The sequence below is a fragment of the Cryptomeria japonica genome, chromosome 3, assembly GCF_030272615.1.
Source record: "Cryptomeria japonica chromosome 3, Sugi_1.0, whole genome shotgun sequence".
NCBI classification, from domain to species: domain Eukaryota; kingdom Viridiplantae; phylum Streptophyta; class Pinopsida; order Cupressales; family Cupressaceae; genus Cryptomeria; species Cryptomeria japonica.
In genome coordinates, this window is record NC_081407.1 from 887,120,420 (window position 1) to 887,145,833 (window position 25,414).

General features: G+C 36.1%; 1 protein-coding gene across 1 annotated transcript in view; it reads right to left on the reverse strand.

Annotated features, from left to right (window-relative positions):
- Window positions 1-7,299: 7,299 nt before the first annotated feature.
- The window catches only part of LOC131070786 (protein TIC 20-v, chloroplastic), a 30,522-nt gene continuing 12,407 nt past the window's right edge, over window positions 7,300-25,414 (reverse strand). Inside the window, exon 2 of the mRNA XM_058006438.2 lies at window positions 7,300-7,368. Coding sequence (XP_057862421.2) covers window positions 7,315-7,368 — 54 coding nt within the window. The 3' untranslated portion in view covers window positions 7,300-7,314. The remainder of the gene's footprint in view (window positions 7,369-25,414) is intronic.

The window sequence follows — 25,414 nt, forward strand, 5'->3', positions numbered from 1 at the left end:
TTTGGTGAATATTATCAGGAAAGAACGTCTCTATAAACAACAATTTTATCAAGATACTTATGATAAATCTAATGTTGTGAGTAAGGTGCATGATGGTTTCACTTATCCCACTATAGGTTCCATCACCCTTCCTGTAGAAGTTGGTACTAAGTGTTTATATATTACCTTTTCCATTATCCCTAACCTTAGACCATTTTTGTGTGAATTTGGGACACCCTTGCCTCAATTCCATGAAAGTTATACCTATAGACACATAAAATTTTCATTTAAGTATCCTCTTAATTAATCTTAATTTTTCCTACATATCAAGTGGATCCATTAAGAATATTCATTCCTCGTTATTCCATTAAATCAATAATGCATTCATTTTTCATTATTCCATTAAAATCCATTTCATTCTCAACCCTCTCTCATATCCACTTCATCCCTTATTTTTTATTTTTCATATCCATCAATTACACTCTCCTAATGCATGTGGGACAAAAATTTCCCACTAATCTTTTATCCCACATTCATCTTGAAACTTGGATTCCACCTTGAGAACATCTATAAATCCCTTGCACCTCATTTCTAAGCCTAACAAGTTGATCCATCATTTGCATCTTTCAATCTCTTGCACATCTTACATATCACATCTTGCATCTTTCAAACTTTCTCATTTCCAAGCATAATTAGTTCATTCTTGCATTTATCTCATAATCCTCGTTCTTCATAGCCTCTTTTGTAGTACTTCTAAGAGCATCCATTTTAAACACAAGATCTTGACAGATAGGTATGCAATAGAGTTAAAATTCATGTTGATTTGCATGTTTGGTTTGTTTTAGTGTTGCATGTGTTTGTTCTTGCAAGTACTCTACTAGGAATGTTGAAATAAATATGGATCTTAATTCAATAAGATCTCAAACATTCTCCTTGTTCATAATGCCTTCTACCATTCATAAGTGTTTGAAGTTTCCTCATAATGGGAAAGTTATAATCATTAATCATAGTTTTTATCAACCCTTAGCAAATCATGGAAACTTCACCCTTGATTTATTTTGGCCTCAAAAACCTAAACCTTTTAAACCTCATCGGGATGTCCTTTTTTTATCCTACAAGAGTACAAAACTAATAGGATATCATCTTTAAGTAATACAATGACCCTTCACCTATGGATATGGGCATTCTGCCTCTACATCCTAGAATTGGAATCCTTCTATTCCTCACATATATGTTGTTGTTCTAGCTCCTAAATCTTATAAAGGACAAAGAGAGAAGCACCTAATAGAGAATCTCCCAACATATTGTATCTCTTAACCTAGCATGGTTTCTTTTTTTTCCTCCTACAAATGAAGAAAAGAAACCATTATTCAATGATCCTCAACCTTCATCCGCACAAGCTTCAAGTTGTATAAAGATAAATCATAGTACAAGAGAATTCCAACAAAGACGGTGTGCAAAGGTTCATGATCTTACTTCCCAAAGTGGTTCCTCTCCTAAGAGCTAAATGTTGATTTGGTCTCATTTTCCCAACCTTCACCTAATCCTAAGGAAGAGCTTTATCTCAATCATCGTCATCAAAAATTGAAGTTGTTTATGCAAAATGATTCTTCTTCTTCATCTCCTTTGCACATGAGATCTCCTATTGTGACTAATTTGGATGATGATTTTGATAATAGTGATGTGGATACTAATTATTCTGATGATATATATGAAGTTTTTGAATTAATCATAAGTTATCTTTTAGATTTTCAAAAGCTTTAACTTTAGCTCCTAGTAACACACACTATGATTCATCATTAGAGCATGGTCCTTGTTTGGCACTAGTGATAGCTCTATCTACTGTGATAGTTGTGGGTCCTTTAACATCTTGTCTACCATCTCTAAATGATGTTGAGCAAGATTGGGAGCCGTATAATTTGCTAGATTAGCTTCACTCATGTAGTAGATTATTTTGTGTGTTTTATTGCATGTAATGTGTTCCCCATAATTTGATGCTTGGCATGTCTTGGTTTTTTTTAAGATCTCTTTGGATGACCCTTTTTGTTCTATTGGTGCAAGGTAACAAAGAAACTGACCCAATTTCATGGCATTCCTCTATTTTTATCTCACTTCTTTTATATGTTGTAAATGTGATCTTGTTGTAAATGTGGTTTTTTGTTGTCTACTAGGGGATGATGGAAAGCATTGATATCTTTTTTGTCTCTTCCATGTTGACCCAAAAATACTTGTGTTGTTCATCTTGTGTTCTCTTCTTCCATTGTGCTCTTAGTTCCCCATGGGGGATGAGGTCAATTCATTATAATCATACTGGATATTTATGATTTATTTGATGTGCATACTAACCCTGTATAGTGGATCCCTTATCTACTCTTTCATGTCTTGTGAACCGGTGTTTTTGGTTTGCCTACATGTCTAAATTATTTTATATATCCAGCTCCAGAGTTTCAAGCTTTGATTATAAATGGCAATACAATTAGTTATTCAAGAAAATTCCATAGCATTAAGTTAGCCATGGAATATTATCATCTTGATTCACCAATGTATGTTATCTCCATGGGTGTAGCAGATATTGTTTTGGGAGTAAAATGGCTTACTGCCTTGAGAACAATTGAGATTAACTTTCAAGAGTTATTCATGAGATTTCAATCAGAAGGAAAGAGAGTGGGGTTTAGAGGGTTGTGTGCAAAATCCCCACAAATGGTAAGCTCTCATCAAATACAAACTTAAAAAATGAGTTGATGGATTTGTGGCCAATATTCACTATAAGCCTATCAAATGAATGCCCCTATCCATCCAAATCTACAAGAAATTTTAGATTGTCACTCAATGGTTTTTAGAGAGTTTCCTAAGGGACTTCCCCCTAAGAGGAAATATGATCATGCCATACAAATAGTGCCAAGAATTCAACCACCCAACATTAGGATTTATTGGTACCCATATATACAATAAAGTGAAATTGAAAATATTGTTCAAGAGATATTAAAAGTAGGAATTATTAGGCATAGCCAAAGCACTTACTCCTCCCCAGTGTAATGGTGCATAAGAAGGATGAGACATGGTGCATGTGTCCACACTATAGAGTATTCAACACGTACATCAAACATAAGTTTCCTATTCCATTCATTAATGCTTTATTAGATGAATTGAATGGATCTATGTTTTTCACAAAATTAGATCTTAGATTGAGTTATCACCAAATTTGAATTAAGGAAGAATATATTCCTAAGACAACATTTAGAAATTGTGAGGGTCATTATGAGTTTTTGGTGATGCCTTTTGGTCCTATTAATGTACCATCTACATTTCAAAAATTGTTGAACTCCATATTGAAGAAATTTTTGATGAATTTTGTATGTGTTCTTTGATGATGTTAATTTATAGCTAGACATGGGAGGAATTACATCATGTCAATCTAGTATTCCAAGTTCTTCAAGATCACCAGCTGTATGCTAAGCCTTCCAAGTGTGGTTTTGGTCTCAAAGAGGTGGAGTGTTTGGAACACATAGTTTCACATGGAGTAAAGGTGGATCCCATACAAAATTAGGGCTATTATGTAATGGTATGTTCCCAAAACCATTAAGAAATTAAGGGGTTTTTCGGGGTTGACTATGTACTATAGAATATTTGTGAAGAACTACGGTCATATAGTAGCACCACTCACAACTCTATTAGGAAGGATTCATTTTAATGGAATGAGTTATCTAAAGCAACATTTAAGAGATCGAAGGAGGCTATGTACACTACTCTAGTTCTTGCTACTCCTGACTTCACCAAGGATTTTATTGTGGAATGTGATGATTCAAGTATTGGTATTGGAGTAGTTCTCATGTAGAAGCTTCATCCCATGGCTTTTGAGAGTTGTCAATTAAAGGGTAAGAATCATCTCAATCCTATTTATGAGGATATGTTACTAAATATTAATGCAATCAAACAATGGAGGTCATTTCTAATGGGAAGCCACTTCTAAGTTAAGACATATCATGATAGTCTAAAGTGTTTTTTTGAATAAAAATTATCTTCTAAAGAGCAACAAAAATGGGTCACTAAGATGTTGGGGTATGACTTTGAGATCACATACAAGTAGGGCAAGGAAAATATTGCAGTGGATGTATTTATCTAGGAAGGATGAAAAAGATGAAGCTCTATTGTGTGTCATTTTAATATTACAAGCAAATTGGGTAGAAGAAGCTAAATAAGAGTGGAAAAATGATGTTGCTACAAGTAATCTCATTCAAGAATTACAAAGTGAACTGAGTAGTCCATATAGGTTTTTTTGGAAGGGAGATTCTTTGTGGTATAAAGAGTGATTATGCCAATGCAAGAATTCCACTCTCAATCAAAATATTCTCACAGAACATCATAAGTAGATCTAATAGGTGGTCATTCATGATTTTTGAAGACATATCATTGAGTCAAGCATGACTTCTTTTGGGAAGGAATAAAAGGGGATGTTCAAAAAAATTGATTGAATGTTTGGAATTATTAGGCATAGTCAAAGCACTTACTAATGGATCTCATACAACCATTAGTTATTCCTAGTCAACATTGGGAAGAGATCTCAATGAACTCTATCATAGGTCTCCCAATATCTAAAGGTAAGAATATCATCATGGAAGTGGCGGATCACCTCACTAAATATGACCATTTTATTGCATTATCACATTCTCTTATAGAGGCTACAATGGTAAAAGCATTTTTGGAGAATATACAAAAGCTACATGGTACACCTAAAGTTATTATTAGTGACCATGATACTATCTTTACTAGTAACTTTTGGATAGATGATTCTCATGTTTGGGAAATCAGTTGGCTCATTGTTCTTCATGTCGTCCTCAAAAACTGAGGTTGTTAATAAGTGTTCGGAAGGTTACCTACATTGTTTTACTTTAGACAAGCAATCACAATGGGTAGATTGGCTACCACTAGAAGAATGGTGATATAACACTTCCTTCCATTGCTCATAAAAAATGTCTCCTTATATGGCACTATATGGATATTAATCTCCTTCCATCACATCATCATTAAGGGTGTCACCAAAATTTCAAGCAATGGACGACCACATGCTTCATCAACAACAAGTACTTTTAGGACTCAAGGAGAATTTGACTATAACATAAAATCAAATGAAGCAGCACACGAATCAACATTGTAGTGAAAGAAGCTTTGAAGTGAGAGATTGGGTGTTATTGATATTGTGACCTTATAAAAAAATATCATTGAAGCAACAAACAAAGAATAATAAGTTGTCACCAAAATATTATGGCCCATACTAGATCATGCAAAATATAGGTGGTTTCACCTACAAGATATCATTACTACCAACAACCAAGATACATCCAATTTTTTGTGTTTCATGTTTGAAGAAAGTAATGGGAAACAACATCCCTACGCAAATGATATTACTAGAGATTGAAAAAGGGAGAATCATATTAGAACCAGGGTTCATTCTCCTAACATGTACAAAGAATTTGAGGACCAGAGCACTCAATTAATATCTCATTCAATAGAAGAACCTACAAGTTGTAGATACCACATGGGAAGATGAAGAGTTCATTCTAAAGAATCCTCACTTGGTTAGCATTGAGGACAATGCTTCTCTAAAGGGGTGGCATGCTATGCCCTTAATCCTAGAGTATACTTATGGTTATGAGTAGTCATCTTGTGGCGACCTTAACCCCTATTTAAGTCATATTATTGTTATTGCATTGCTATTTAGTTAGTTAGGTCGGCCTTGGTCCTATATAGTCATATTTAGGTTGGTATGGGTGATATCCAAAGAATAAGTAGGGTATATACAAGAGGTAGTGAGTCTTATAGTTTATCATCATATTGTGAAGTGTGTTCTCATTGGAGACATTTAGAGGTTTGCGCCCTCAAAGTTGCTTATTAATTTCTACTATTATATATTATTATCAACATATTTCATACTATCTTCCCCATTTGTGCAAGTTATTTCATTACAAACTCCAAAAGATAGATGAAGCAATAATAAACACTTAAGTGTGGACCTAAACCCTAACTAAAAGTGAAATAAATTTATAACAAAAAATATTAGATCTATTATGTGAACTTTATTTTTGAATATCAATAAAACATAAATTATACCCGAGCAAAAAAAAAGATCTAAAGTGATAATAGATAAGGAATAAACTTTAAGGATGAAATATTAAGGATATGAGAAAGTTACGTTCACTATTTTATGTAAGCGTATAAATCATATGTGCAAAAATATCTAAGCTGCTCAAATACACAAATTGTTTAAATAAATAATAAACCTAGATAAATAAGTTGGGACTATTTCTAAAATGAAATAAAAAAATATAAATGAATTATGTATAAAATACTTAGCTTGGGGTTCAATGAAATAATATCTTGTTGAAGATGCTAGGAACATGTTTGCTAATATATAAAAAAATAGGGTCATGTCCAAATGAGTGTCTCAAAATTTCTAAATTGATTGTATCTCACACCAATTTAAATCTACATGTGTGGAATCAATATTTGCACTTGTGAAAGTGGATTGTTGTGTGAACTTTAACCTATGTTTGTAAAACTAAATTAATAGAAACTTGATGACAAAAAAAGTGTACCTTGATCTTCTTATGTCTAAATCACAATAATCAATTAGTGGTGCTTACAAACACCTTTCGAGAATCTATTTAACTGACAGGGTCACATTCTCCTTAATTAAATTCTTAGATAGATTGATTCAATGATGGCAAAATGAGATCAAAGGCGATGAGCACAGGCATAGCATGTTAATGATGGTGACACAATGCTAATGTAATTAATTTTCATCCTTCTATAATTAAATGTCAATATTTTATTTTCTCTCTCTTAAATGTTATAAATAAATTTGGGCCAATTATTAAATTAGGTTCACCATTTTATGTAAGGGTATAAACCATATGTACAAAAAAAAGCTAGGCTAATTAAATAGACAACTTGTTTGAATAAATAATCAACATAGATAAATGAGTTGGGACTAATACTAAAATTATATGAAAGAATATAAATGAATTATGCATATAATACTTCGCTTGTGGTTCAATAAGATTATATCTTGTTGAATATGTTAGGAATGTGTTTGCTAATATATTAAAAATTAGGTTTGTGTCCAAATGAGTATCTCAAAATATGTAAATTGATTTTGTCTTACACCAATCTAAATCTACATGCGTGGAGCTAATATTTGCACTTGTGAAAGTGAATAGATGTGTGAAGTTCAACCTATACTTGTAGAACTAAATTGATAGAAACTCGATGACAAAAAAATAGTGTACCTTTATCTTCTTATGTCAAAATCATAATAATGAATTAGTGGTGTTTATGTTAGAATTTGAGAAAAGTGAATCTCACAAGTCTAGTTATCTTTTGCAAGAATACCTGTCACACATAAAGAGAAAATTGAACATTAAAGAATAATTGAAGACAATTAACAATAATTGAATGTATTGCTTTGAAATTGCTTGATTACAATGAAGGATATGACATCCTTATAAATAAATCTAACTCTAAAGATAGAAATCCTAAATGGTGGAGTCTACAAGATAGACTGAGAGTTAAAATAGAATGCATGAATCAGTCATGTATGCACAAAAATCATAATAGACTAATTAATGCATGAAACTCAAGAAATTCTAAACATAGCTTGCTTTTCCTAGTTTGCATTATGCATGGAGATAAATATTAATTACTTATTCTTAATTAAACTAAGGCATCAATTATTTAGTGAATAAATGCAATTAAGTGAATAATTAATATATGAATTATTTATGCCAATACCCCCTCTGAATGCACAACTGGGAGAGAGGCAAAGATATAGGAAAAAACATGCAAATATGAATGCATGATGGGTCTTGGCCTAAAGCCTAATGAGGTACCCATGAACAAACATGCAAATTTCTCTGAAATAGAGCAAAGGAGAAAACCCTGAATAGGAACAAAACTCCTCTCCAAAAGAGAAACAAAAAGACAAGCATGAAGAAACATTAAAGCATGAAGAAGTTGCAAACATTGCCATAGAATGACTTCTATGATGCTAAAAAAAAGAGCCTCTGGAAATAGGAATGCTAGAGTGTCGATATGGTAAGTATTCCATCTCCCCAACAATGCATGGGTAAATGGTCACAATGAATCTCATAGTACATAGGAATAAATACGTAAGTGATCCATCTCACAAACAATGCATGGGTAAATGGCCCTGCATCTCCTAGTACATAGGAACAAGTACTAAATACAAAGAACACTCCAACACAAAACCAAGGAAGCATTAGCAACAACAGTAGAAACCCCCTCATAATGTTGACAATGGAGAGTAAGATAGGTACACTAAATCTGAATGTTGTTCTCCATGATTCTAAAAAAAATAGAGATGTGTGCCAAAAAGATGGAGCTTCGATCACAGGAGGACAGAATAAAGCCAAGAAGTCACTGATTACTTTGGCAAGAAGAGGTAGTGGGTTGGAATGCTATCTGCAAAAATGGATCTGAGATCTGGATAGATCGCTAAATCACCTTTCTGATGATATCTTGTTTGCGAAAAACGGAGTTCGGATGCACAAGATTTGCCCCCAGGAGTGCAAACTGCAACTTCTGACTTCAACTGGAATAAAAACTTGCAAAATTAAAAAATCAGAAAAATATACCTTCATTTCTGGATCAGGCTCGAAAAGAGATTTCCAACGGTATATGGTTTTCCCAATTTTGACTCCGTATGACCAAGTTATGACCAAAACAAAAAAACACCTCTTTTAAGGCACAAAGAGGGTAAAAGAAGGGCCATGCATGATTAGTGTATTGATGATGTCAGAATGATGTCATGTTGATGTTAGCAGCCGAAAATCAAAATCCCTTAAAAAAAATTGACAAAAAAATTCTAACACAAGTACAGGTACAGTCGTATGGATTTTTGTGCCTCGAAAAGTGTGCCAATGAAAAATCATGCCCCAAATGCCCCTAATGTCAAAAATAGGCAAGTTATATATCAAAATTCATGGAATCAGCTTTCTAAATCCAACCATGGAATCCTTTGGACCCAAAAAGCTCCAAATTTTCAGGTACCCTCTGGAACAAAGAAAAAGCCTCAAACTTCGAACCCTTGCAAAATGGACTCTGTATATTGGATTTAAACGAAATGAAAGGCGATCCTAACTTTCTCGAGCCTTATGGAACTGATGGTGAGCTCCAAAATATCCCAAGATGAACAATTTGTTGTTTAAATGCAAATAATCTCCAAAAAAGCGAACAAGAATCTTCAGATCTGGAGCTCTGATACCATGTTAGGTTTCGTGAAATGTGAATCCCACAAGCCCAGTTATGTTCTGCAAAAATACCTGTCACACATAAAGATAAAATTGAACAACAAAGAATAATTGAAGACAATTAACAATAATTGAATGTATTGCTTTGAAATTGCTTATTGCTTTAAAATTTGCTTGATTACAATGAAGGATATGACATCCTTATAAATAAATCTAACTCTAAAGATAGAAATCCTAAATGGTGGAGTCTATAAGATAGGCTGAGAGTTAAAATAAAATGCATGAATCAGTCATGTATGCACAAAAAGCATAATAGACTAATTAATGCATGAAATTCTCGAAATTCTAAACATAGCTTGCTTTTCCTAGCTTGCATTATGCATGGAGATAAATAAAAATTAAATTATTCTTAATTAATTAATTAACTAATTAAAAAATGCCAATAATTAATTACTAACTAAGGCATCGATTATTTAGTGAATTAATGCAATTAAGTGAATAATTAATATATGAATTATTTATTCCAATAGTTTACAAACACCTTTACGGAATCTATTTAATTGTGAGGACCACACTCTCCTTAAGTAAATTCTTAGGCAGATTGACTCTAAGTGGGGCGAGTTGCCCAAAATCCACGATTATGTATGCCAATGTACAAGGTGGATAGGATGTTGTGTTGAGGAACACAGATCGCCCCCAATATGATGAAATAGCATGCTAATGATGGTGATATAACGCCAATGCAATTATTTTTATCCTTCCACAATTAAATTCTAAAGCTACTCAACATGTTGTTTTATATCTCGTAAATGTTATAAATAAATTTGAGTGTGTTCTTAAATACACCAACCTAATTTGTAATTTAAAGTAAGGTATACTTTAATGAACTTGTAATGACTAATAAAGGATGAAAATGTGGGTCCAAATTAAGAAATTCAAAATTTAAAGATTCAAAGTTGAAATTCATCTCTACAAAATATTTTAGAACAATTTTGTATTCATAAATCTAAGTCAAGATGAAGAACAATTAAATGTGAAAAGTAAATCAAAATCTTCAAAATAAATAATTAAAAAATTAAACTAAGATTGTTTTTTAAGCAAACTTTGATACAAAATCCATCATCCTATATACTAATCAATGTAATAAAAATGAAAAGAGTGTAATTCAAAAACATTTTTAAAAAAAAAGTAACATAAAAATATAATCTTCACCATTAAATTACATAAAAATCTTATAACCGAATTTAACAAACCGAATTTAACAATTACATGAAAAATCTTATAAACTAATTTAACTTAAGGGACACTAAAATCATTTTGGACTAATGATAACTGTGACAACCTTCACCTAAAATTTTGGTCCAAATTTGTTATGTAAATATTATAAAAAAAAATTAAAAAAATTAAAAAAGACTATGGTAAACAGTAATTAGTAATGTTGACAAATGGTTAAATACTTAAGCAAGGTCTTATGATGAATTTTTTTCGGAATTGGAGCTCCAATTTTTTAGGTGGTAAAAATGAGGTGGGGCTAGAAATTACTTCACCATCAGCTTAAGAACATTGTCTACCAATTGTCAATCATTGATTCGTTTGATTTCTCACCAAAATTATATAAATCTCACCAAAAACAAATTTAAAATTAAAAAAATGCCTTTAATTATTTTTACCTCCTTATATACTTAAAAAGATCCAATTTAAGAACTTAAACATTTAAGATGCACTACAAAATTTATGCCTTAAAATTCAGCAAATACATTAGTCCTTGTGAGCGTCAAATCTGGGCGTCAAGTACAAATCAGTTAATTGACGGATAAAAGCATGAAAGTTGTTTCTTACAGCCATATGCATCTCGTGGGGGAGGGAGTCTTTATCTATATCTGTGCCACGCGCTTTGACGGCGAATTTTCCGCGGGGCGTCAAATTCCATCACGAAAATGGCGTGGTCTCCGTCAAATTTGGAGACTGCGGAATAGACGCGAAAGAAAGAGATAGTTCATCTTCATCTGAATATTTGCCGTCTATAATCGCCGAAAGATTCGTTTCGGTGTCTTATTGCAAAACTCATATCCGGCAAATTCGCGATTCTGTTAATTAACAGATTGTCGTCTGAACACGACTGCTCGGAAATATCGGGTCAGACGACAATTAATTTACTTTTTCGACTTCGTAGTCTACTCGTGCTTTTAATTCTACACCTTTTGCTAACCTTACGGAGAAGCTTTTAAATTTTGAATTCTCATTATTTTAATTTTTTTTTAATTTTTTTGTAATTATATTGGTTTATTTATAAGTTAGAGATTGAAAATAAGATGTATAATATATGACTGAATTTTTTTTCAAATTTTATTAATAATATAAATAAATGTATATATTTATTATAAAAAGTAGGATAAAAGTATGACTACTAGTTTTTCAAAAGACTCTTAAAGAATGTGAACAATTATTACAAAACAAAATTAATTTTTGACTCAAAAATTATGTAATTGAATTTTGATATAGTGTAATTTGACATATTACAAGAAAATACCTCCTAATTTCAATAATTTTATTTATTTCCTTAAAATTTTAGGTTTCTTTTTGAAAGTTTCATCTTTTAAATTTTTTTTACTTATTTTGAATAATTGTTAACTTATAAATTTTTCAATTATTAATATTAAAAAAGAAATATGTGTAAAAAAGTAAGGAAGCAAATATATGCAATCATATGAGACGTTTTTCTATTAAGCAGAGTTCTTGTTTATCTAAAGCTAATATTCCAATCCTTAAATTTTAGTAGGTCAATCATTAAAAGAAAAACTTCTAGATTATACTTTATGCTTAATCAAATATTTAGATGGGATTACTTGTGTTGATAGAATGAAGCAACAAACTTAGTCAACAAGTGATGCGAGAAAATGCATATATAAGCTTAATTAATGTACATAAATTAATTACTTTAATTTGGTTCGGAATCTTGAACAATTTAAATGCTAAGTTAGAAATTAAATACAATGGATAGTACTTAGTTCTATGAACAAATAATGTGTGTTGAACTTGAAGATTCTAAAATTAGGGAAGTTTCTTTATTAGATAAATGACAGTTTTGTTTAATTAACGAGTGATTACATGATTTCAGACCCCTTATTTATCTAAAGCTAAAATTTCAATCCTTCAATTTTAATAGCTCCATTATTATAAGAGAAGATTCTAAATTATATGTTATAGTTAATCAAATATTTAGATGGGACTACTTGTGTTGATAGAAATTAAGCAACAAACTTGGTTAAGAGTCAAATGAGAAAATGAATATATAAGCTTAATTAATGTACACTAATTAATAATTTAAATTTGGATTGGAATCTTGAACAATTTAAATGGTAAGCTAGGAAATGAAATACAATGGATAGTACTTAGTTCTATGAATGAAAAAATGTGTGCTAAAATTGAAGATTCTAAAATTAGGTATCTATCAACTTCAGAAATGAAGTCTCTTTATTAGACAAATGCCTTTGAATCTAATGTTGATCATGTGCTTTACATGGAGTTAAATTTGGCAATGTAGGTTGGGTCTATAATCATGCACTCATCTCGTGCATCCATATTTGACTTTGCCCAATTGTATAGTCTTCTCCTCGATTCCCCTAATCTTTATCTATTTTCCCTAGTTCTTATGTTAAAGTTAGAACTAGTAATATTTAAAAATATCTTGGAAGGCATATTGCTTTGTCATAAGGAGACAAGTTCTCCTAGTTCCACCCCTAGAAATGTGTACAAGATCTTGAAGATAAGCAAGGGCTATAGAATAATGCATATATATTCATTAATACTTGTAGTGCATCAAATCCAAGTATGTCACTATTAATTGTTCTTTTAATTCTCTAGAATTATTAGAATATGAATGATGCTTGGATGATTAGAATGAAACTATTGCACCTTTGAATACAATGACATAACAACACATCACACAAATTTGTGTTTAGTTAGTCATAGACAAGAAGGTTATAGGCTAGAGTCAAACAAATTTAAATTTTAAATTTTGAGGGGTAAAGTCTACATAATTGATTTTTTCTTCAATTTAGAGTGAAATCATTGCATAATTGATTTCTATTACACAAAATTCACTTGACAAGTTATATTATCCAAAAAACTAGTTCACTTCACAATATAATATTTGAATCTACAATGATGAATTGATCTTGTTTACAAAAATCTTTGAGGAGCTCGTTAAGTGAGGTTCATATTCTCATCAATTAAATCCCTATACATGTCAATTGATGACTTGTGGATAAAGATTGAAGATAACAGGTAAACATCCAATATCTCTATTTATTGTAAAGTATGCAAATGTTTTTTATTAAAAAAAAAGCGTTAACTAGGGCGTTGACCCTTAACATAGTCAGAGACTATCAGGGAGATAAAACAAACCAAGGGAGCAAGCCCCCTTACAACAAAGACAGAACAAAAAACAAACAAGACCCAACTCAAGGAGAGGAAGAGACACTCAAGCCTTAAGAGGGAGAGGTTAGGACAAGGGGTGGGGACCTCCCCTTTTGCCTATGACGAACCACAGTCCAAGTGATACAATCATTAGGACCAAGAGAGAGATCCAGTGGAAGTGATTCAACAGAGTTGTGATCAAAAGTGGCTGCAGAGTGTTGTTGTAGAACCGCAACAGGAAGCTAAGAAACAACGGCAGATTGCTACAGGGGAGCAGAAATAGGTTGTCGAAGCAGTGCAGCACCAGAAGCAGGCTCAACAGTAGTAGAACAAGGCTGCTAAACAGCAGTGAGATCAGTAGAAGGTTCAGCAACAATGAGAGGCTCTTCATCATAGGAGGAAACATCATCCTCATGAGAGGAGCAAGTAGAATCCAACGCATTGACAGTCAAATGTTCAATAGTGGCATCTTTCCACCAAGTAGCAGCACCCTTGTGGCGAGGAAGAGAACAGTCTGAAGCAAGATGCCCCGTTGAGAAACATTTTCGACAACAAAAGGGCAAGCCCTCATAATCCAACGACTGAGACCAAGGCCTATCCCCAACCATAAGAACAACATCCTTGGGGAGAGGCAAGGAGATGTCGATGTCGACTAACAAGCGAGCAAAGGTAGAGTACCCCATAGAGGACGTGGCCTCATCCACCTTCAAGAAACGACCAATGGAGCTATCAATGGCCTCATAGCAAGAGAGTTCCCAAAAATGGAGAGCAAGATTAGAGAGGCGGACCCATATTGGACGCACAGACGATGATTCAGTAAGGGAATTAAAAGAGGTTGTCCAGGGCTTGACAGAAAGAGAGTGATCTCCCCAAGCCCACACTTTGTCCAAAACCAAGTTTCTATCCAAGGTAGAAGTAAAGGATGCAATAAAAAAACCCTTCCTGCAAGGAAAGAGCTCAATGTTGTGGGCAATCAGGGGTTTCCAAGAGTTACTCACCCAATGATGGAGGTCTGGAAGAGAGGGCCAGAGCTCGAAAAATCTGCACACCAAAGCATTACCCTGATAGAAGTCAATATTGTCCACAACATCCTGGCCACAAACCACCACAGGGGAAGATTTGGCACAGGGAAGGGGACAAACCCCCTTAAAGTATGCAAATGTTGATTGATAACAAATGTTTAATTGTGCACTCCTTAAAGAATGATCCAAATATTGAGTGAGAACCCTAGATTTTAAATGTTGTCATTGGCTCTCGCATGATTTAAATGCTAAGCTAGGAAATGAAATACAATATGGATAGTACTTAGCTTTGTGAACAAAAAAATGTGTGCTAAAATTGAAGATTCTAAAATTAGGTATCTACCAACTTCATAAATGAAGTCTCTTTATTAGACAAATGTCATTGAATCTATGTTGATCATGTGCTTTACATAGAGTCAAATTTGACAATCTAGGTCAAAGGTCCATAATCATGCACTCATCTCGTGCATCCAAATTTGACCTTGCTCAATTGTATAGTCTTCTCCTAGATTACCCTAAGCAATTCATTTCTGAGGTTGCAATGAACTATTTGAGCAAGGCCTCTAAGTCACAAAGTATCTTTTCTTCTTGAGACAAGTCTATTCTTGGCTCGAGGTCTTATCTCAAGCTTCCTCCAAATTGGGTCTCTTTTAATTGTCTTTCAAAAGTGGACAGATCTAAATTTGCTTGAAGCCCTCCTCTCGAAAACTGGATAAAGATGAATTTTGACGGGACCTCTAAGGAAAACCTCAGAGTCTCAAGTGTAGGAGCTATGCTCAGAAATAAAAATGGTAAGATTATCAAAGCTACCTATAAGGTAATTCCTTTTGCAACGAATAATGTCGCAAAAATTTCAGCTCTAATCAAGGGACTGTCACTTGCAGTCAAATATGGTATCCAAAATATTTGCATCGAGGGGGATTCAATGTTTGTTATCAATGCTCTCACTCATGCCTCCTCACCCTCATGGAACCCAAGCTATTTTTTGCATCAAGCAATAGTTTTGCTTATCCTTTTTGACCAATATGAGATTGGACATTGCTACTAGGAGGCCAACATGATGGCGGGTCGTCTTGCCAACTATGCGATTGTAAAAAAAGTTTAAATATGCTAAATGGGAAGTCTTACTGGAAAGACTGTAGCTTGTGGAGTTCAGACCTTTAGCTTTTTTTGTGTGGGACTTTTGAGCTTTCCTTCATACCTGAAGTTTTTCATTATATGGTCGGTCTATCTATTTTTTGCAAGGGTTGTCCATTGTCTTTAAATAATGCAACTTCATCTCACGTCAATCTAGTTGTTGACGATTTGCTATTGGATCAGACTTTTTTGAGGTCCTTTGGCACAGTGTCATTTTTTGAGATTGTATTAGAAAGGCCAGTGTTTCTTTTCCTGCTGGTGATGAGTTTCCCAGTATTATAGATGATTCGGTTTCATCCTTGGCTAGAGTGGATAGAATTTCACTTGCCAACAACTTCCAAACTATCATGTTTTCTTATCACTACTAGAGTTGAAGGCTTCTACGTTATTTTTCTACATATGATCAGGGTGGTGCTAACAGTTGATAATGACCCCAATGCTCAATCTTACAATGGCTTTTTGGCATGATTATATGCTCAGTTTCTTCACTTGTTAGGGCATACTATCCCAAATGGTTTGTTTCTTGCTACGACATTATGATGGATCCCTTAGGTCTGCTTCTAATCTTGCTCTTGGTTATGGTTGTTAATGGAAATTGACCTTATTGATCTGGAACCAAATTTTATTGTATTTTTTTTTATTTTAATAAATTATGGGGTTTTCTCCTTTGCTGTACGTACGTACATACATAGATACATACACACACACACACACACATATATATATATATATATACATAAACATACACACACACACATATATATATATGTATGTATGTATATATATATGTGTATATGTGTGTCTGCATATATTTATGTATATGTATGTATGTATGTATATGCATGTATATATATATGTATATGTATATGTGTATATATACATATACATATATCCTCGGTCGTCCTTTAGATGGCACCACAAGTCTATTGAGTCTTCAACAAATACTGTAATATTCCCTTCGAAATTTACCCTAGAATTTGTCTTAGAATCACAATTTCAATAAAAGCAAGATATACATGATATGGTTATAGATATATCTTTACCAAGTCAATTGCCCTTTTCACAAGGTAAAACCTGATTTAAATCCTGCAACCACGATCTATACATATGATCTTTTTCGGTGTGTGTGTGTGTGTGTGTGTGTGAGATATCTTGAAGACAAGCAAAGGCTATAGAATGATGTATGTTGATTCATTAATTCTTTTAGTGCATCAATCCAAGTATGTCAATATTAATTGTTCCTTTAATTCTTTAGAATGATAAGATTTTGAATGATGCTTGGATGATTATAATAAAACTATTGCACGAGTTTAAATACCATGACATATCAACACATCACACAAATTTGTCAACACATCACACAAATTTGTGTTTAGTTGGTCACAAACAAGAAGGTTATAGGTTAGAGTTAACCAAATTCAAATTTTAAATTTTAAATTTTTAGGGGTAAATCTACATAATTGAATTTTTTTTCAATTTAGAGTGAAATCATTGCGTAAAGTTTACCTTAGTGATCTCATCTTTTAATTTTTTTAAATTATTTTAAGTAATTGTTAACTTATAAAAAATTATTTATATTTAAAAAAAATAAAAAATGTGTCTAAAAAATTAAGGAAGCAAATATATTCAATCATATGGAATATTTTTTTATTAAGGATTGGTTACATGATTTCACAACCCTTATATAGCTAAAATTCTAATCCTTAAATTTTAGTAGGCATGTCATTAAAAGATAAGTTTCTAAATCATACTTTATGCTTAATGAAATATTTAGATGGGACTACTTGTGTTGATAGAATTTAGCAATAAACTTAGTTAAGAAGTCAATTGAGAAAATGCATATATAAGCTTAATTAATGTACACTAATTAATTATTTTAATTTGGATTGGAATCTAGAACAATTTAAATGCTAAGCTAAGAAATTAAATACAATGGATGGCACTTAGCTCTATGAACAAAGAATGTGTGCTAAACTTGAAGATTCTAAAATTAGGTATCTATCAATTTGAGAAATGAAGTCTCTTTATTAGACAAATGCCTTAAAATCTATCTTCATCATGTGCTTTACATGGAGTCAAATTTGACAATCTAGGCTGGGTCTATAATCATGCACTCATCTTGTGCATCCAGATTTGGCCTTGCTCGATTGTATAGTCTTCTCCTATATTCCCATAATATTTATTTATTTTTCTACTTCTTATGTTACTTTTAGAACTAATAATATTTAAAAATACCTTGGAAGGCCTATTGCTTTGTCATAAGGAAACAAGTTCTCCTAGATTCACCCCTAGAAATGTGTATAAGATCTTGAAGACAAGCAGGGGCTATAGAATGATATATGTCAATTCATTAATGCTTTTAGTGCATCAAATCCAAGCATATCAATATTAATTGTTCCTTTAATTCTATAGAACGATAAGATTTTGAATGATGCTTGGATGATTAGAATGAAACTATTGCACCGTTAAATACCCATGACATAACAATACAACACACAAATTTGTGTTTAGTTAATCATAGATAAGAAGGTTATAGGTTAGAGTCAACCAAATTTAAATTTTAAATTTTAAGGGGTAAAGTCTACATAATTGATTTTTTCTTCAATTTAGAATGTGAAATCATTTCATAATTGATTTGTATTACACAAAATTGTCGACAAATTGTATAATCCAAAAAACTAGTTCACTTCACAATATAGTATTTGAATCTACAATGGTAAAATGATCTTATTTACAAAAATCTTTGAGGAGCTTGCTAACTGAGGGTCATATTCTCCTCAATTAAATCCCTATACATGTCAATTTATGACTTGTGGATAAAGACTGAAGATAACAAGTAAACATGCAATGTGTCTATTTATTGTTCAGTATGTAGATGTTGATTGATAACAAATGTTTAGTTGAGCATTCCTTATCAAATGATCCAAATATTAAGTGAAATCCCTAGATTTTAGATGTCATTGGCTCTTTCATGATTTTAAAATAAATTTAGGTTTGTCCTTTTCTAGAACACCCTAGTAAATTTGAATATAATAACTAGATAAAAGGGGATGACATATCCCCAATTCAAATTTTGAGTTTTAAAACGGTTGAGGTTGATTTCACATCACAAAAATGAACTAAGTTCAATTTTTTGTCATTATTTTGAACAAGCGGATGATAGTGTAAGCTAAAGAACTAATTCCTCATAATTTAGGAAGGTGAAATTAAGTTAGGTGTAAGGAATATTTATTTCTTAGTGCAAAAAACATTCCACTTGTATGATAGTCATTATATAAAGGATAACTTAGTTTAAATGAGTCCAAAGCTAATGAAAAAAATATATTATATAATTTTCACCATTATATATTTCACTCACTTTGACTTGAATGTGAACTATGATAAAGAAGCATGTCAAAGTAAAGCAAGTAGTCAACATGAAGGTGTATTATTTTAGACTTATAAAAAAGACACAAAAAATGACATCTCTTCAACACATTCTCCTAGCAATGAGTGTTATATCTCAAAAATTGCAAAAGCAAACAAAATTCAGTGATTAGCATCTCCAAATTTTTTGAAATATAGTTACTAAGATAATACTTAAGAATATCAAATTAAGGAGAATGACTAATGAAATCGCTATAGATGGCGTGCGTGCGGGGGTCCTTGTGCAGCCGAGCTAGGGTTTCGTGGCCCTAGCTCGCGCGTGGGGTGGTTGCAGGAGCGGCGAGGAAGGGTGTTGCAGGCGGTTGGGGGTGCTCAGTGGCTGCGAGGGTGGTGCTGGGTGCGGAGGGGGCTGCGAGGGTTTTGGGGGGCGGGGTTGAGGCTGCGCGGGGCTGGGTTTTGGGCTGCTGGGGTTTCTTCCCGTGGGTCTGAGGTGTCGGCAAGCCCTCCTTTTGGTGATGAGGGAGGGAGGGTGCTTCGGGAGCATTGATTCCTTGTGTGGCCCCTTTGGGGTGGGGTGCGTGGTCATTTGTTTTTATTTTTGCTGTTCGGATGGTGTCGCTTGGTGGTGTGGCATCGCTAGATGCGTCAACTATGAATTTCCGAGCTGCGGTGGGCTCAAAACCCCCACCTCAGAGTATGAAGCCTTTCAACAACAATCTCTTTTCATCTGATTCGGGGAATGGGAGTGCTGGCAGTTCTCGCATCTTGAAGATTAATGGATGTTTGGAGAGATGCAATGAGAGGCCGAAGTTGGTCATTCCTCCTGAGATGATAGCTGAAGACATTGAGTATTTTTCAAAGCACTCCCTTTATTGCAAGTTTTTGGGAATGAGGGTGTCCTTGCAGTTTTTGGAAAACTGAGCGCAAAGGACTTGGGCACCGGAAGGAGAAATGGAGATTATGCTGTTGGCGAATAACTATTTCATGGTTACTTTCAACTGCATGGAGGATAGCCATAGGGTATTTGAAGGAGGCCCGTATTTTTACAACCAAGTGGGTTTGTTCATCAAACCTTGGCATGCAGGGTTTAATCCTTCGGAGGAGCTCCCTAATAGGGTTCCAGTATGGGTTCGGCTACCACGTTTTCCTGTGGAATGCTGTTGAGAGGACGTGCTACGGATGCTTGCTGCTCTATTAGGGAGGCCAGTGGGATCTTCAACGCAAACCCTAGGGAGAAAGGTAATGACCTTCGCGCGCATTTGTGTTGAAATTGATCTCACTAAACCATTGCCAGATGCTATAGATATGTGCGCAGGCTCTTATTCTTGGACTCAGCAGTTAGATTATGAGACTCTCCCATTTCAGTGTCGTTTGTGTCATGAGTATGGTCATTTACAGCATAAATGCCCTAGATATAAACCGGCGGTGCATCAATCTCAGCAGTTGGACCCAAGCCCAGATAGGGTTGAGAAAGGGAAAGCTACCATGTCGGTCGAGGTTGAGGGTACTGATAGTTTTGTTGCAGTTAAGACAAAGAACAAGAACCGATGACAAAAGAGGCCCTTACAGGAGAGACAGGGGGAGGATTCCTTCTATAGATTCGAGGTCCTGGATGATCTTAGCCATCAGGAAGTTAATTCGGGGTTTATCCCTTTGGATCAAGGTGCATCAGGGGGGGCACCGGAAAGTGTAATTGAGGACTCTACCAAGGCCCTGCTTGTGGTTGGAAGCCATCAGATGGAGATGGATCAGACAGTAGGGGTTCAGCTGGTACCCACTCCTGGGTTGGAAGAGAATATGGTTGAGGGGAAGGGTTCCCCATTAGCTTTGAAATTGGACTCGACTAGGGGGAAAAGTAATAAGTCCTCCGCCCTCCTGGGTCTACATCAGAAAGATATTAAGAAAAGTGCTTCAAAGAAGAGCTCAAAGGCTGGCAAAAAGAAGGATCTGGATAAGATCAAATTGATGGGGGAGAACTTGGTTGAGTCAGGGTCAGTAAAGACCTTGGATACGCATTTTTCCAATCCCCCTAAATGATTGTGCTTTCATGGAATGTGAGGGGCTTGAACAATGGCCCTAGACAAAAAGTTGTTCGGGATTCGATTAGGAATCATTCACCAGACGTCCTATTTTTACAAGAAACTAAAATCTCAGTGGAGAGTATGATGGGTCTAGTGCCAAAGTTGTGGGGGAGAGGCGAGTGTCAGTGTGTTGGGGCAGCGAGATCTTCTGGAGGGGTGGCTTGTCTTTGGAACCCCTCAAGATTTCGCCCAGTCTGGTGGGTTGCTTCCAGATCTTCTTTATCTGGGGTCCTCTCTAGTCTTGAGACTGGGGAACCCATCTTGTTTTCTAACATCTATGCCCCTACAGAGTTTCAAGGTAAGAAAAACCTGTGGTCCCATATTTCTTGTATGCGAAGGCTGGCCCCTTTTCATCCTTGGATTATGGCAGGCGACTTCAATGCCATCCTTGAGTTGAGTGAAAAGAAAGGGGGTGTCATGCGATTGGAACCCTCTTCTGTCTTGTTCCAGGATAATATATCCTTGTTGCAGCTAGTTGACATTAAGCCTAGCAATGGTTTGTTCACCTGGAACAATAGGAGGCTGGGAGAGTATTGGATTGCAGAGAGGCTGGACCGTTTTCTGGTCTCTAGTTTCTGGATTGGTGGAGGGTGGTCCACTAGCTCCGAGAATCTCGACTGGAGAGGGTCATATCACTGGCCCATCAAGCTGGTTTCTTCTTCGGCTCGGGTAGCTCGCTCTCCTCCTTTCAAAATTCAACTTATGTGGCTTTGGGATCCTTCCCTATAGGCCCTTGTTGCGGAGTGGTGGAGGAGGGGGAAGCCACCCTTTGGCACTACCATGTACTCTTTTGCCAAGCATCTTCATTTATTAAGTATCAGCTTAAGCAGTGGAACCGCCAGGGCTTCGAGAATATTTTTCATGCGAAGAAGGCGGCTCAATTGGTGTTGAATGGGATCACCAACGAAATCAGAGAGCAAGGCCTGTCTGAGGAGCTGCTTAGGGATGAGGAAAGGGCTGTCAAGGTGGTCAAGGAATGGGAGCTTCGAGAAGAAATATACTGGAAGCAGAGAGCTCGTATTGATTGGTTGAAGGAGGGGGACAAGAACACTGCTTTCTTCTTCAACTCAGTGAAAGCAAGAAGACATGGTAACTCTATCCCTGTTCTGGTCAACGATAGAGGTGAGCAGTGTGTGTCCTTGCAGGAGATCTCTAGGGAGTCGTTACAGTTCTTTCAGGCCCAATTTAGGGAGGACCCCCCGGGGGATTCGGTGGCGGAGAATCAGGTTCTTGATTGCATTCCATCTCTAGTCACGGGGGAGATAAATGAGCAGCTTTTGTGTCCTATCTTATTGGAAGAGCTGGAAAGGATTGTCTTTCACATGAGGAAAGGAAAAGCTCCTGGCCCAAATGGGTTCCCGGTGGAATTCTTTCAAGAGTTCTGGGATATCATCAAACTAGATTTATTGGAGGTGGTCCAGGAGTCCCAAAGGAATAAGCAGATGCTTAGAGCGTTGAATGCGACTTTCATTGCTCTTATCCCCAAGTGTGAAGGGGTCGTCCGGTTAGGTCAGTTCCGCCCTATCTCTCTCTGCAATGTGGTTTATAAGATCATCTCTAAGCTTATCGCGGAGAGATTGAAGAAGTGCTTGGGGAATGTCATCTCAGAGGAGCAAAGTGGTTTTGTGGAAAGTCGCCAAATCCTGGATGGTGTGGTCATTGCTACAGAGACCATTCATTCTATGGCTTCATCCAAGGAAAAAGCTATGTTTATCAAGCTGGATATGGCTAAGGCATACGATGGAGTCCGGTGGTCCTTCCTTCAGAAGATCCCCAAGGCCTTTGGTTTTGCTGATGAGTGGGTTCAATGGGTTATGAGTTGTGTTACGACTACTTCTCTTTCGGTGCTTATTAATGGAGACCATACTGAGTTGTTTGGTGCTTTCAGGGGTCTTCGCCAAGGGGACCCTCTCTCACCTTATTTATTCATTCTGTTGGCTGAGGGGTTGGGGAGGCTGATTAAGCAGAATGTGGGGCTGGGTAGTATTCAGGGTTGGATATGGGGTAATGACCTCCAGCCGCAGTCACATTTGCAGTTTGTGGATGACACAGCCCTTATGGGGCTGGCTCGGGTCAGAGAAGCTACTAATCTGCGGAAGGCCCTGGATGTTTATCTTGAGGCCTCGGACCAGTTGATCAATGAGAATAAATCTTCTATCATCTTCTTCAACACTCCTGAAACTATTCAGAGGAGGATTGCTCTTATATTAAGATTCCAAGTTGGCTCCCTGCCCTTGATCTACTTGGGTATCCCTATTTCTCCTGGCAAACCTCCTAGGGAGTCTTGGCAGGGTATTCTTGATAAATTTCGCACAAAGGTTGATCACTGGACTCACATATGGCTTTCCTTTGTTGGGAGGGTTCAACTGATTCAGTCGGTGGTTCAGGCTCTTCCGATCTATCGATGTATGCTTCATGTGGCTCCTAAGTGGTTCTTGAAGGGATTGGATTCTCTGGCTAGGCATTTCTTATGGGCAGGCAATCTTTCCTCATCTAAATGGAGTCTGGTTAATTGGAACTTAGTGTGTAGCCCGAAGAAGTCGGGGGGACTTGGTCTAAGGCATTCTATTCTTTTTGGGGAAGCATTGGCTGCTAAATTATATTAGAGGTGGTGTGTGGAACAGGATTGTGGTTGGGCTAGGATTTTGGCCAACAAATATATGTCGAGGATCCCGATGGAGGAAATCTCTAGGTATCCGCTTGAGGGAAAGGGATATTCAATTTGGGTCACTCTCAAGAGGGGGGCTGCTCTCATTAAGTGTAGGCTTTTTTGGATTTGTAGAAGGGGGAAAGAGGTCCTTTTCTGGAATGATTCGTGGGATGGTTATCCTCCCATCCTTCATCAGTTCCCTCATCTTGGGAATCTAAGCCAAAGGTTTTTGGAGGCGGGTTGGTCAAGGGTGAGTGACTTTAAGGCTGCTTATAGGTGTGGTAGGCTGGATTTGGAGTGGTGGAAAGCTCTTAATGAGTGGCCGGTTGCTGGGATGGAGGATGAGTGTGCAGAGTTGCAAGGCATTCTGGCGAGTAGACACTGCAGCTTCCTCAAGGGAGGAATGGGCTTGCTTGATCTCCAAATCCTAAGGGAGTTTTTACGGTAGCTAGTGGATACCGGGAATTGTTGAACCGAGGTCTGGAGGAAGGGGAGGTGAACTAGTGGAAACAAGTGTGGAATAAGGTTTCCTGGCCGAAGTGTAACTGTTTTGCTTGGACCTTGGCTCTGAATAAATGTCTAACTTGGGATAATATCCACAAACGGGGATTCTTGGGGCCTTCTATTTGTGTTATGTGTGGTAATGGGAAGGAAGATTCCTCACACTTGTTCTTTAGATGTCCCTTCTCGATGCTTATTTGGCATTATTGGTGGGGGGTGTGGAAGCATTCGTGTGTCCATGCGGACTCTCTGGTGGAGTTCTGGAGTAGTTTGGGCAGACCTCCTATCGTATCCTCCTTCCTCCAGACTGTCTAGTATATCGGGCCCATCTTCATTCTGTGGCAGATCTGGCTCGAGAGGAATAGAAGGATCTTTCGTGAGGTCAGAATGTTTGTTCAGCAGGTTTGGAATAGGATCATGGCCATGATCCGAGAGACAGTGGAAGCTAAATGTGAGGTGAACTTTCTGTTAAATAGAGATGAGGCAGACATTGTGAGTAGGTTTGGCCTGCAAGAGCTGTCTCCGGCTTTAGCTTGTGTCAGGAGAGGTAGAAAGGCTTCGAAGAAGGTTCAAAGGGTGGGAAGGTGGGTACCCCCTCAGGATGGGATTATCAAGATTAACACTGATGGCTCATCTAGGGGTAACCCTGGCCCAGCAAGTGTTGGGGGTGTAGGCAGGAATAGCAGGGGGGAGGTAGTTTTCCTCTTTTCGATTCATAAAGGGAGGCACTCTAATAATTTTATGGAAGGATTTGCAATTCTCTACGCCCTTGAACGGGCTTGGGAGCAGAGTCATAGGCAGGTGATTTGTGAATTAGACTCACAAATTGTTGTTAACTTGTTGAATGAGCAAAAGGATATTGGGATACAGTGGCAGTTGGCAGGGATTGTTCAACAGATTCTCCATATTAGTTCTTTAATGGAGCAGGTGGTCTTTATCCACATCCCTAGAGAATGGAATAGAGCAGCTGATTGTCTGGCAAAGTGGGCCTCG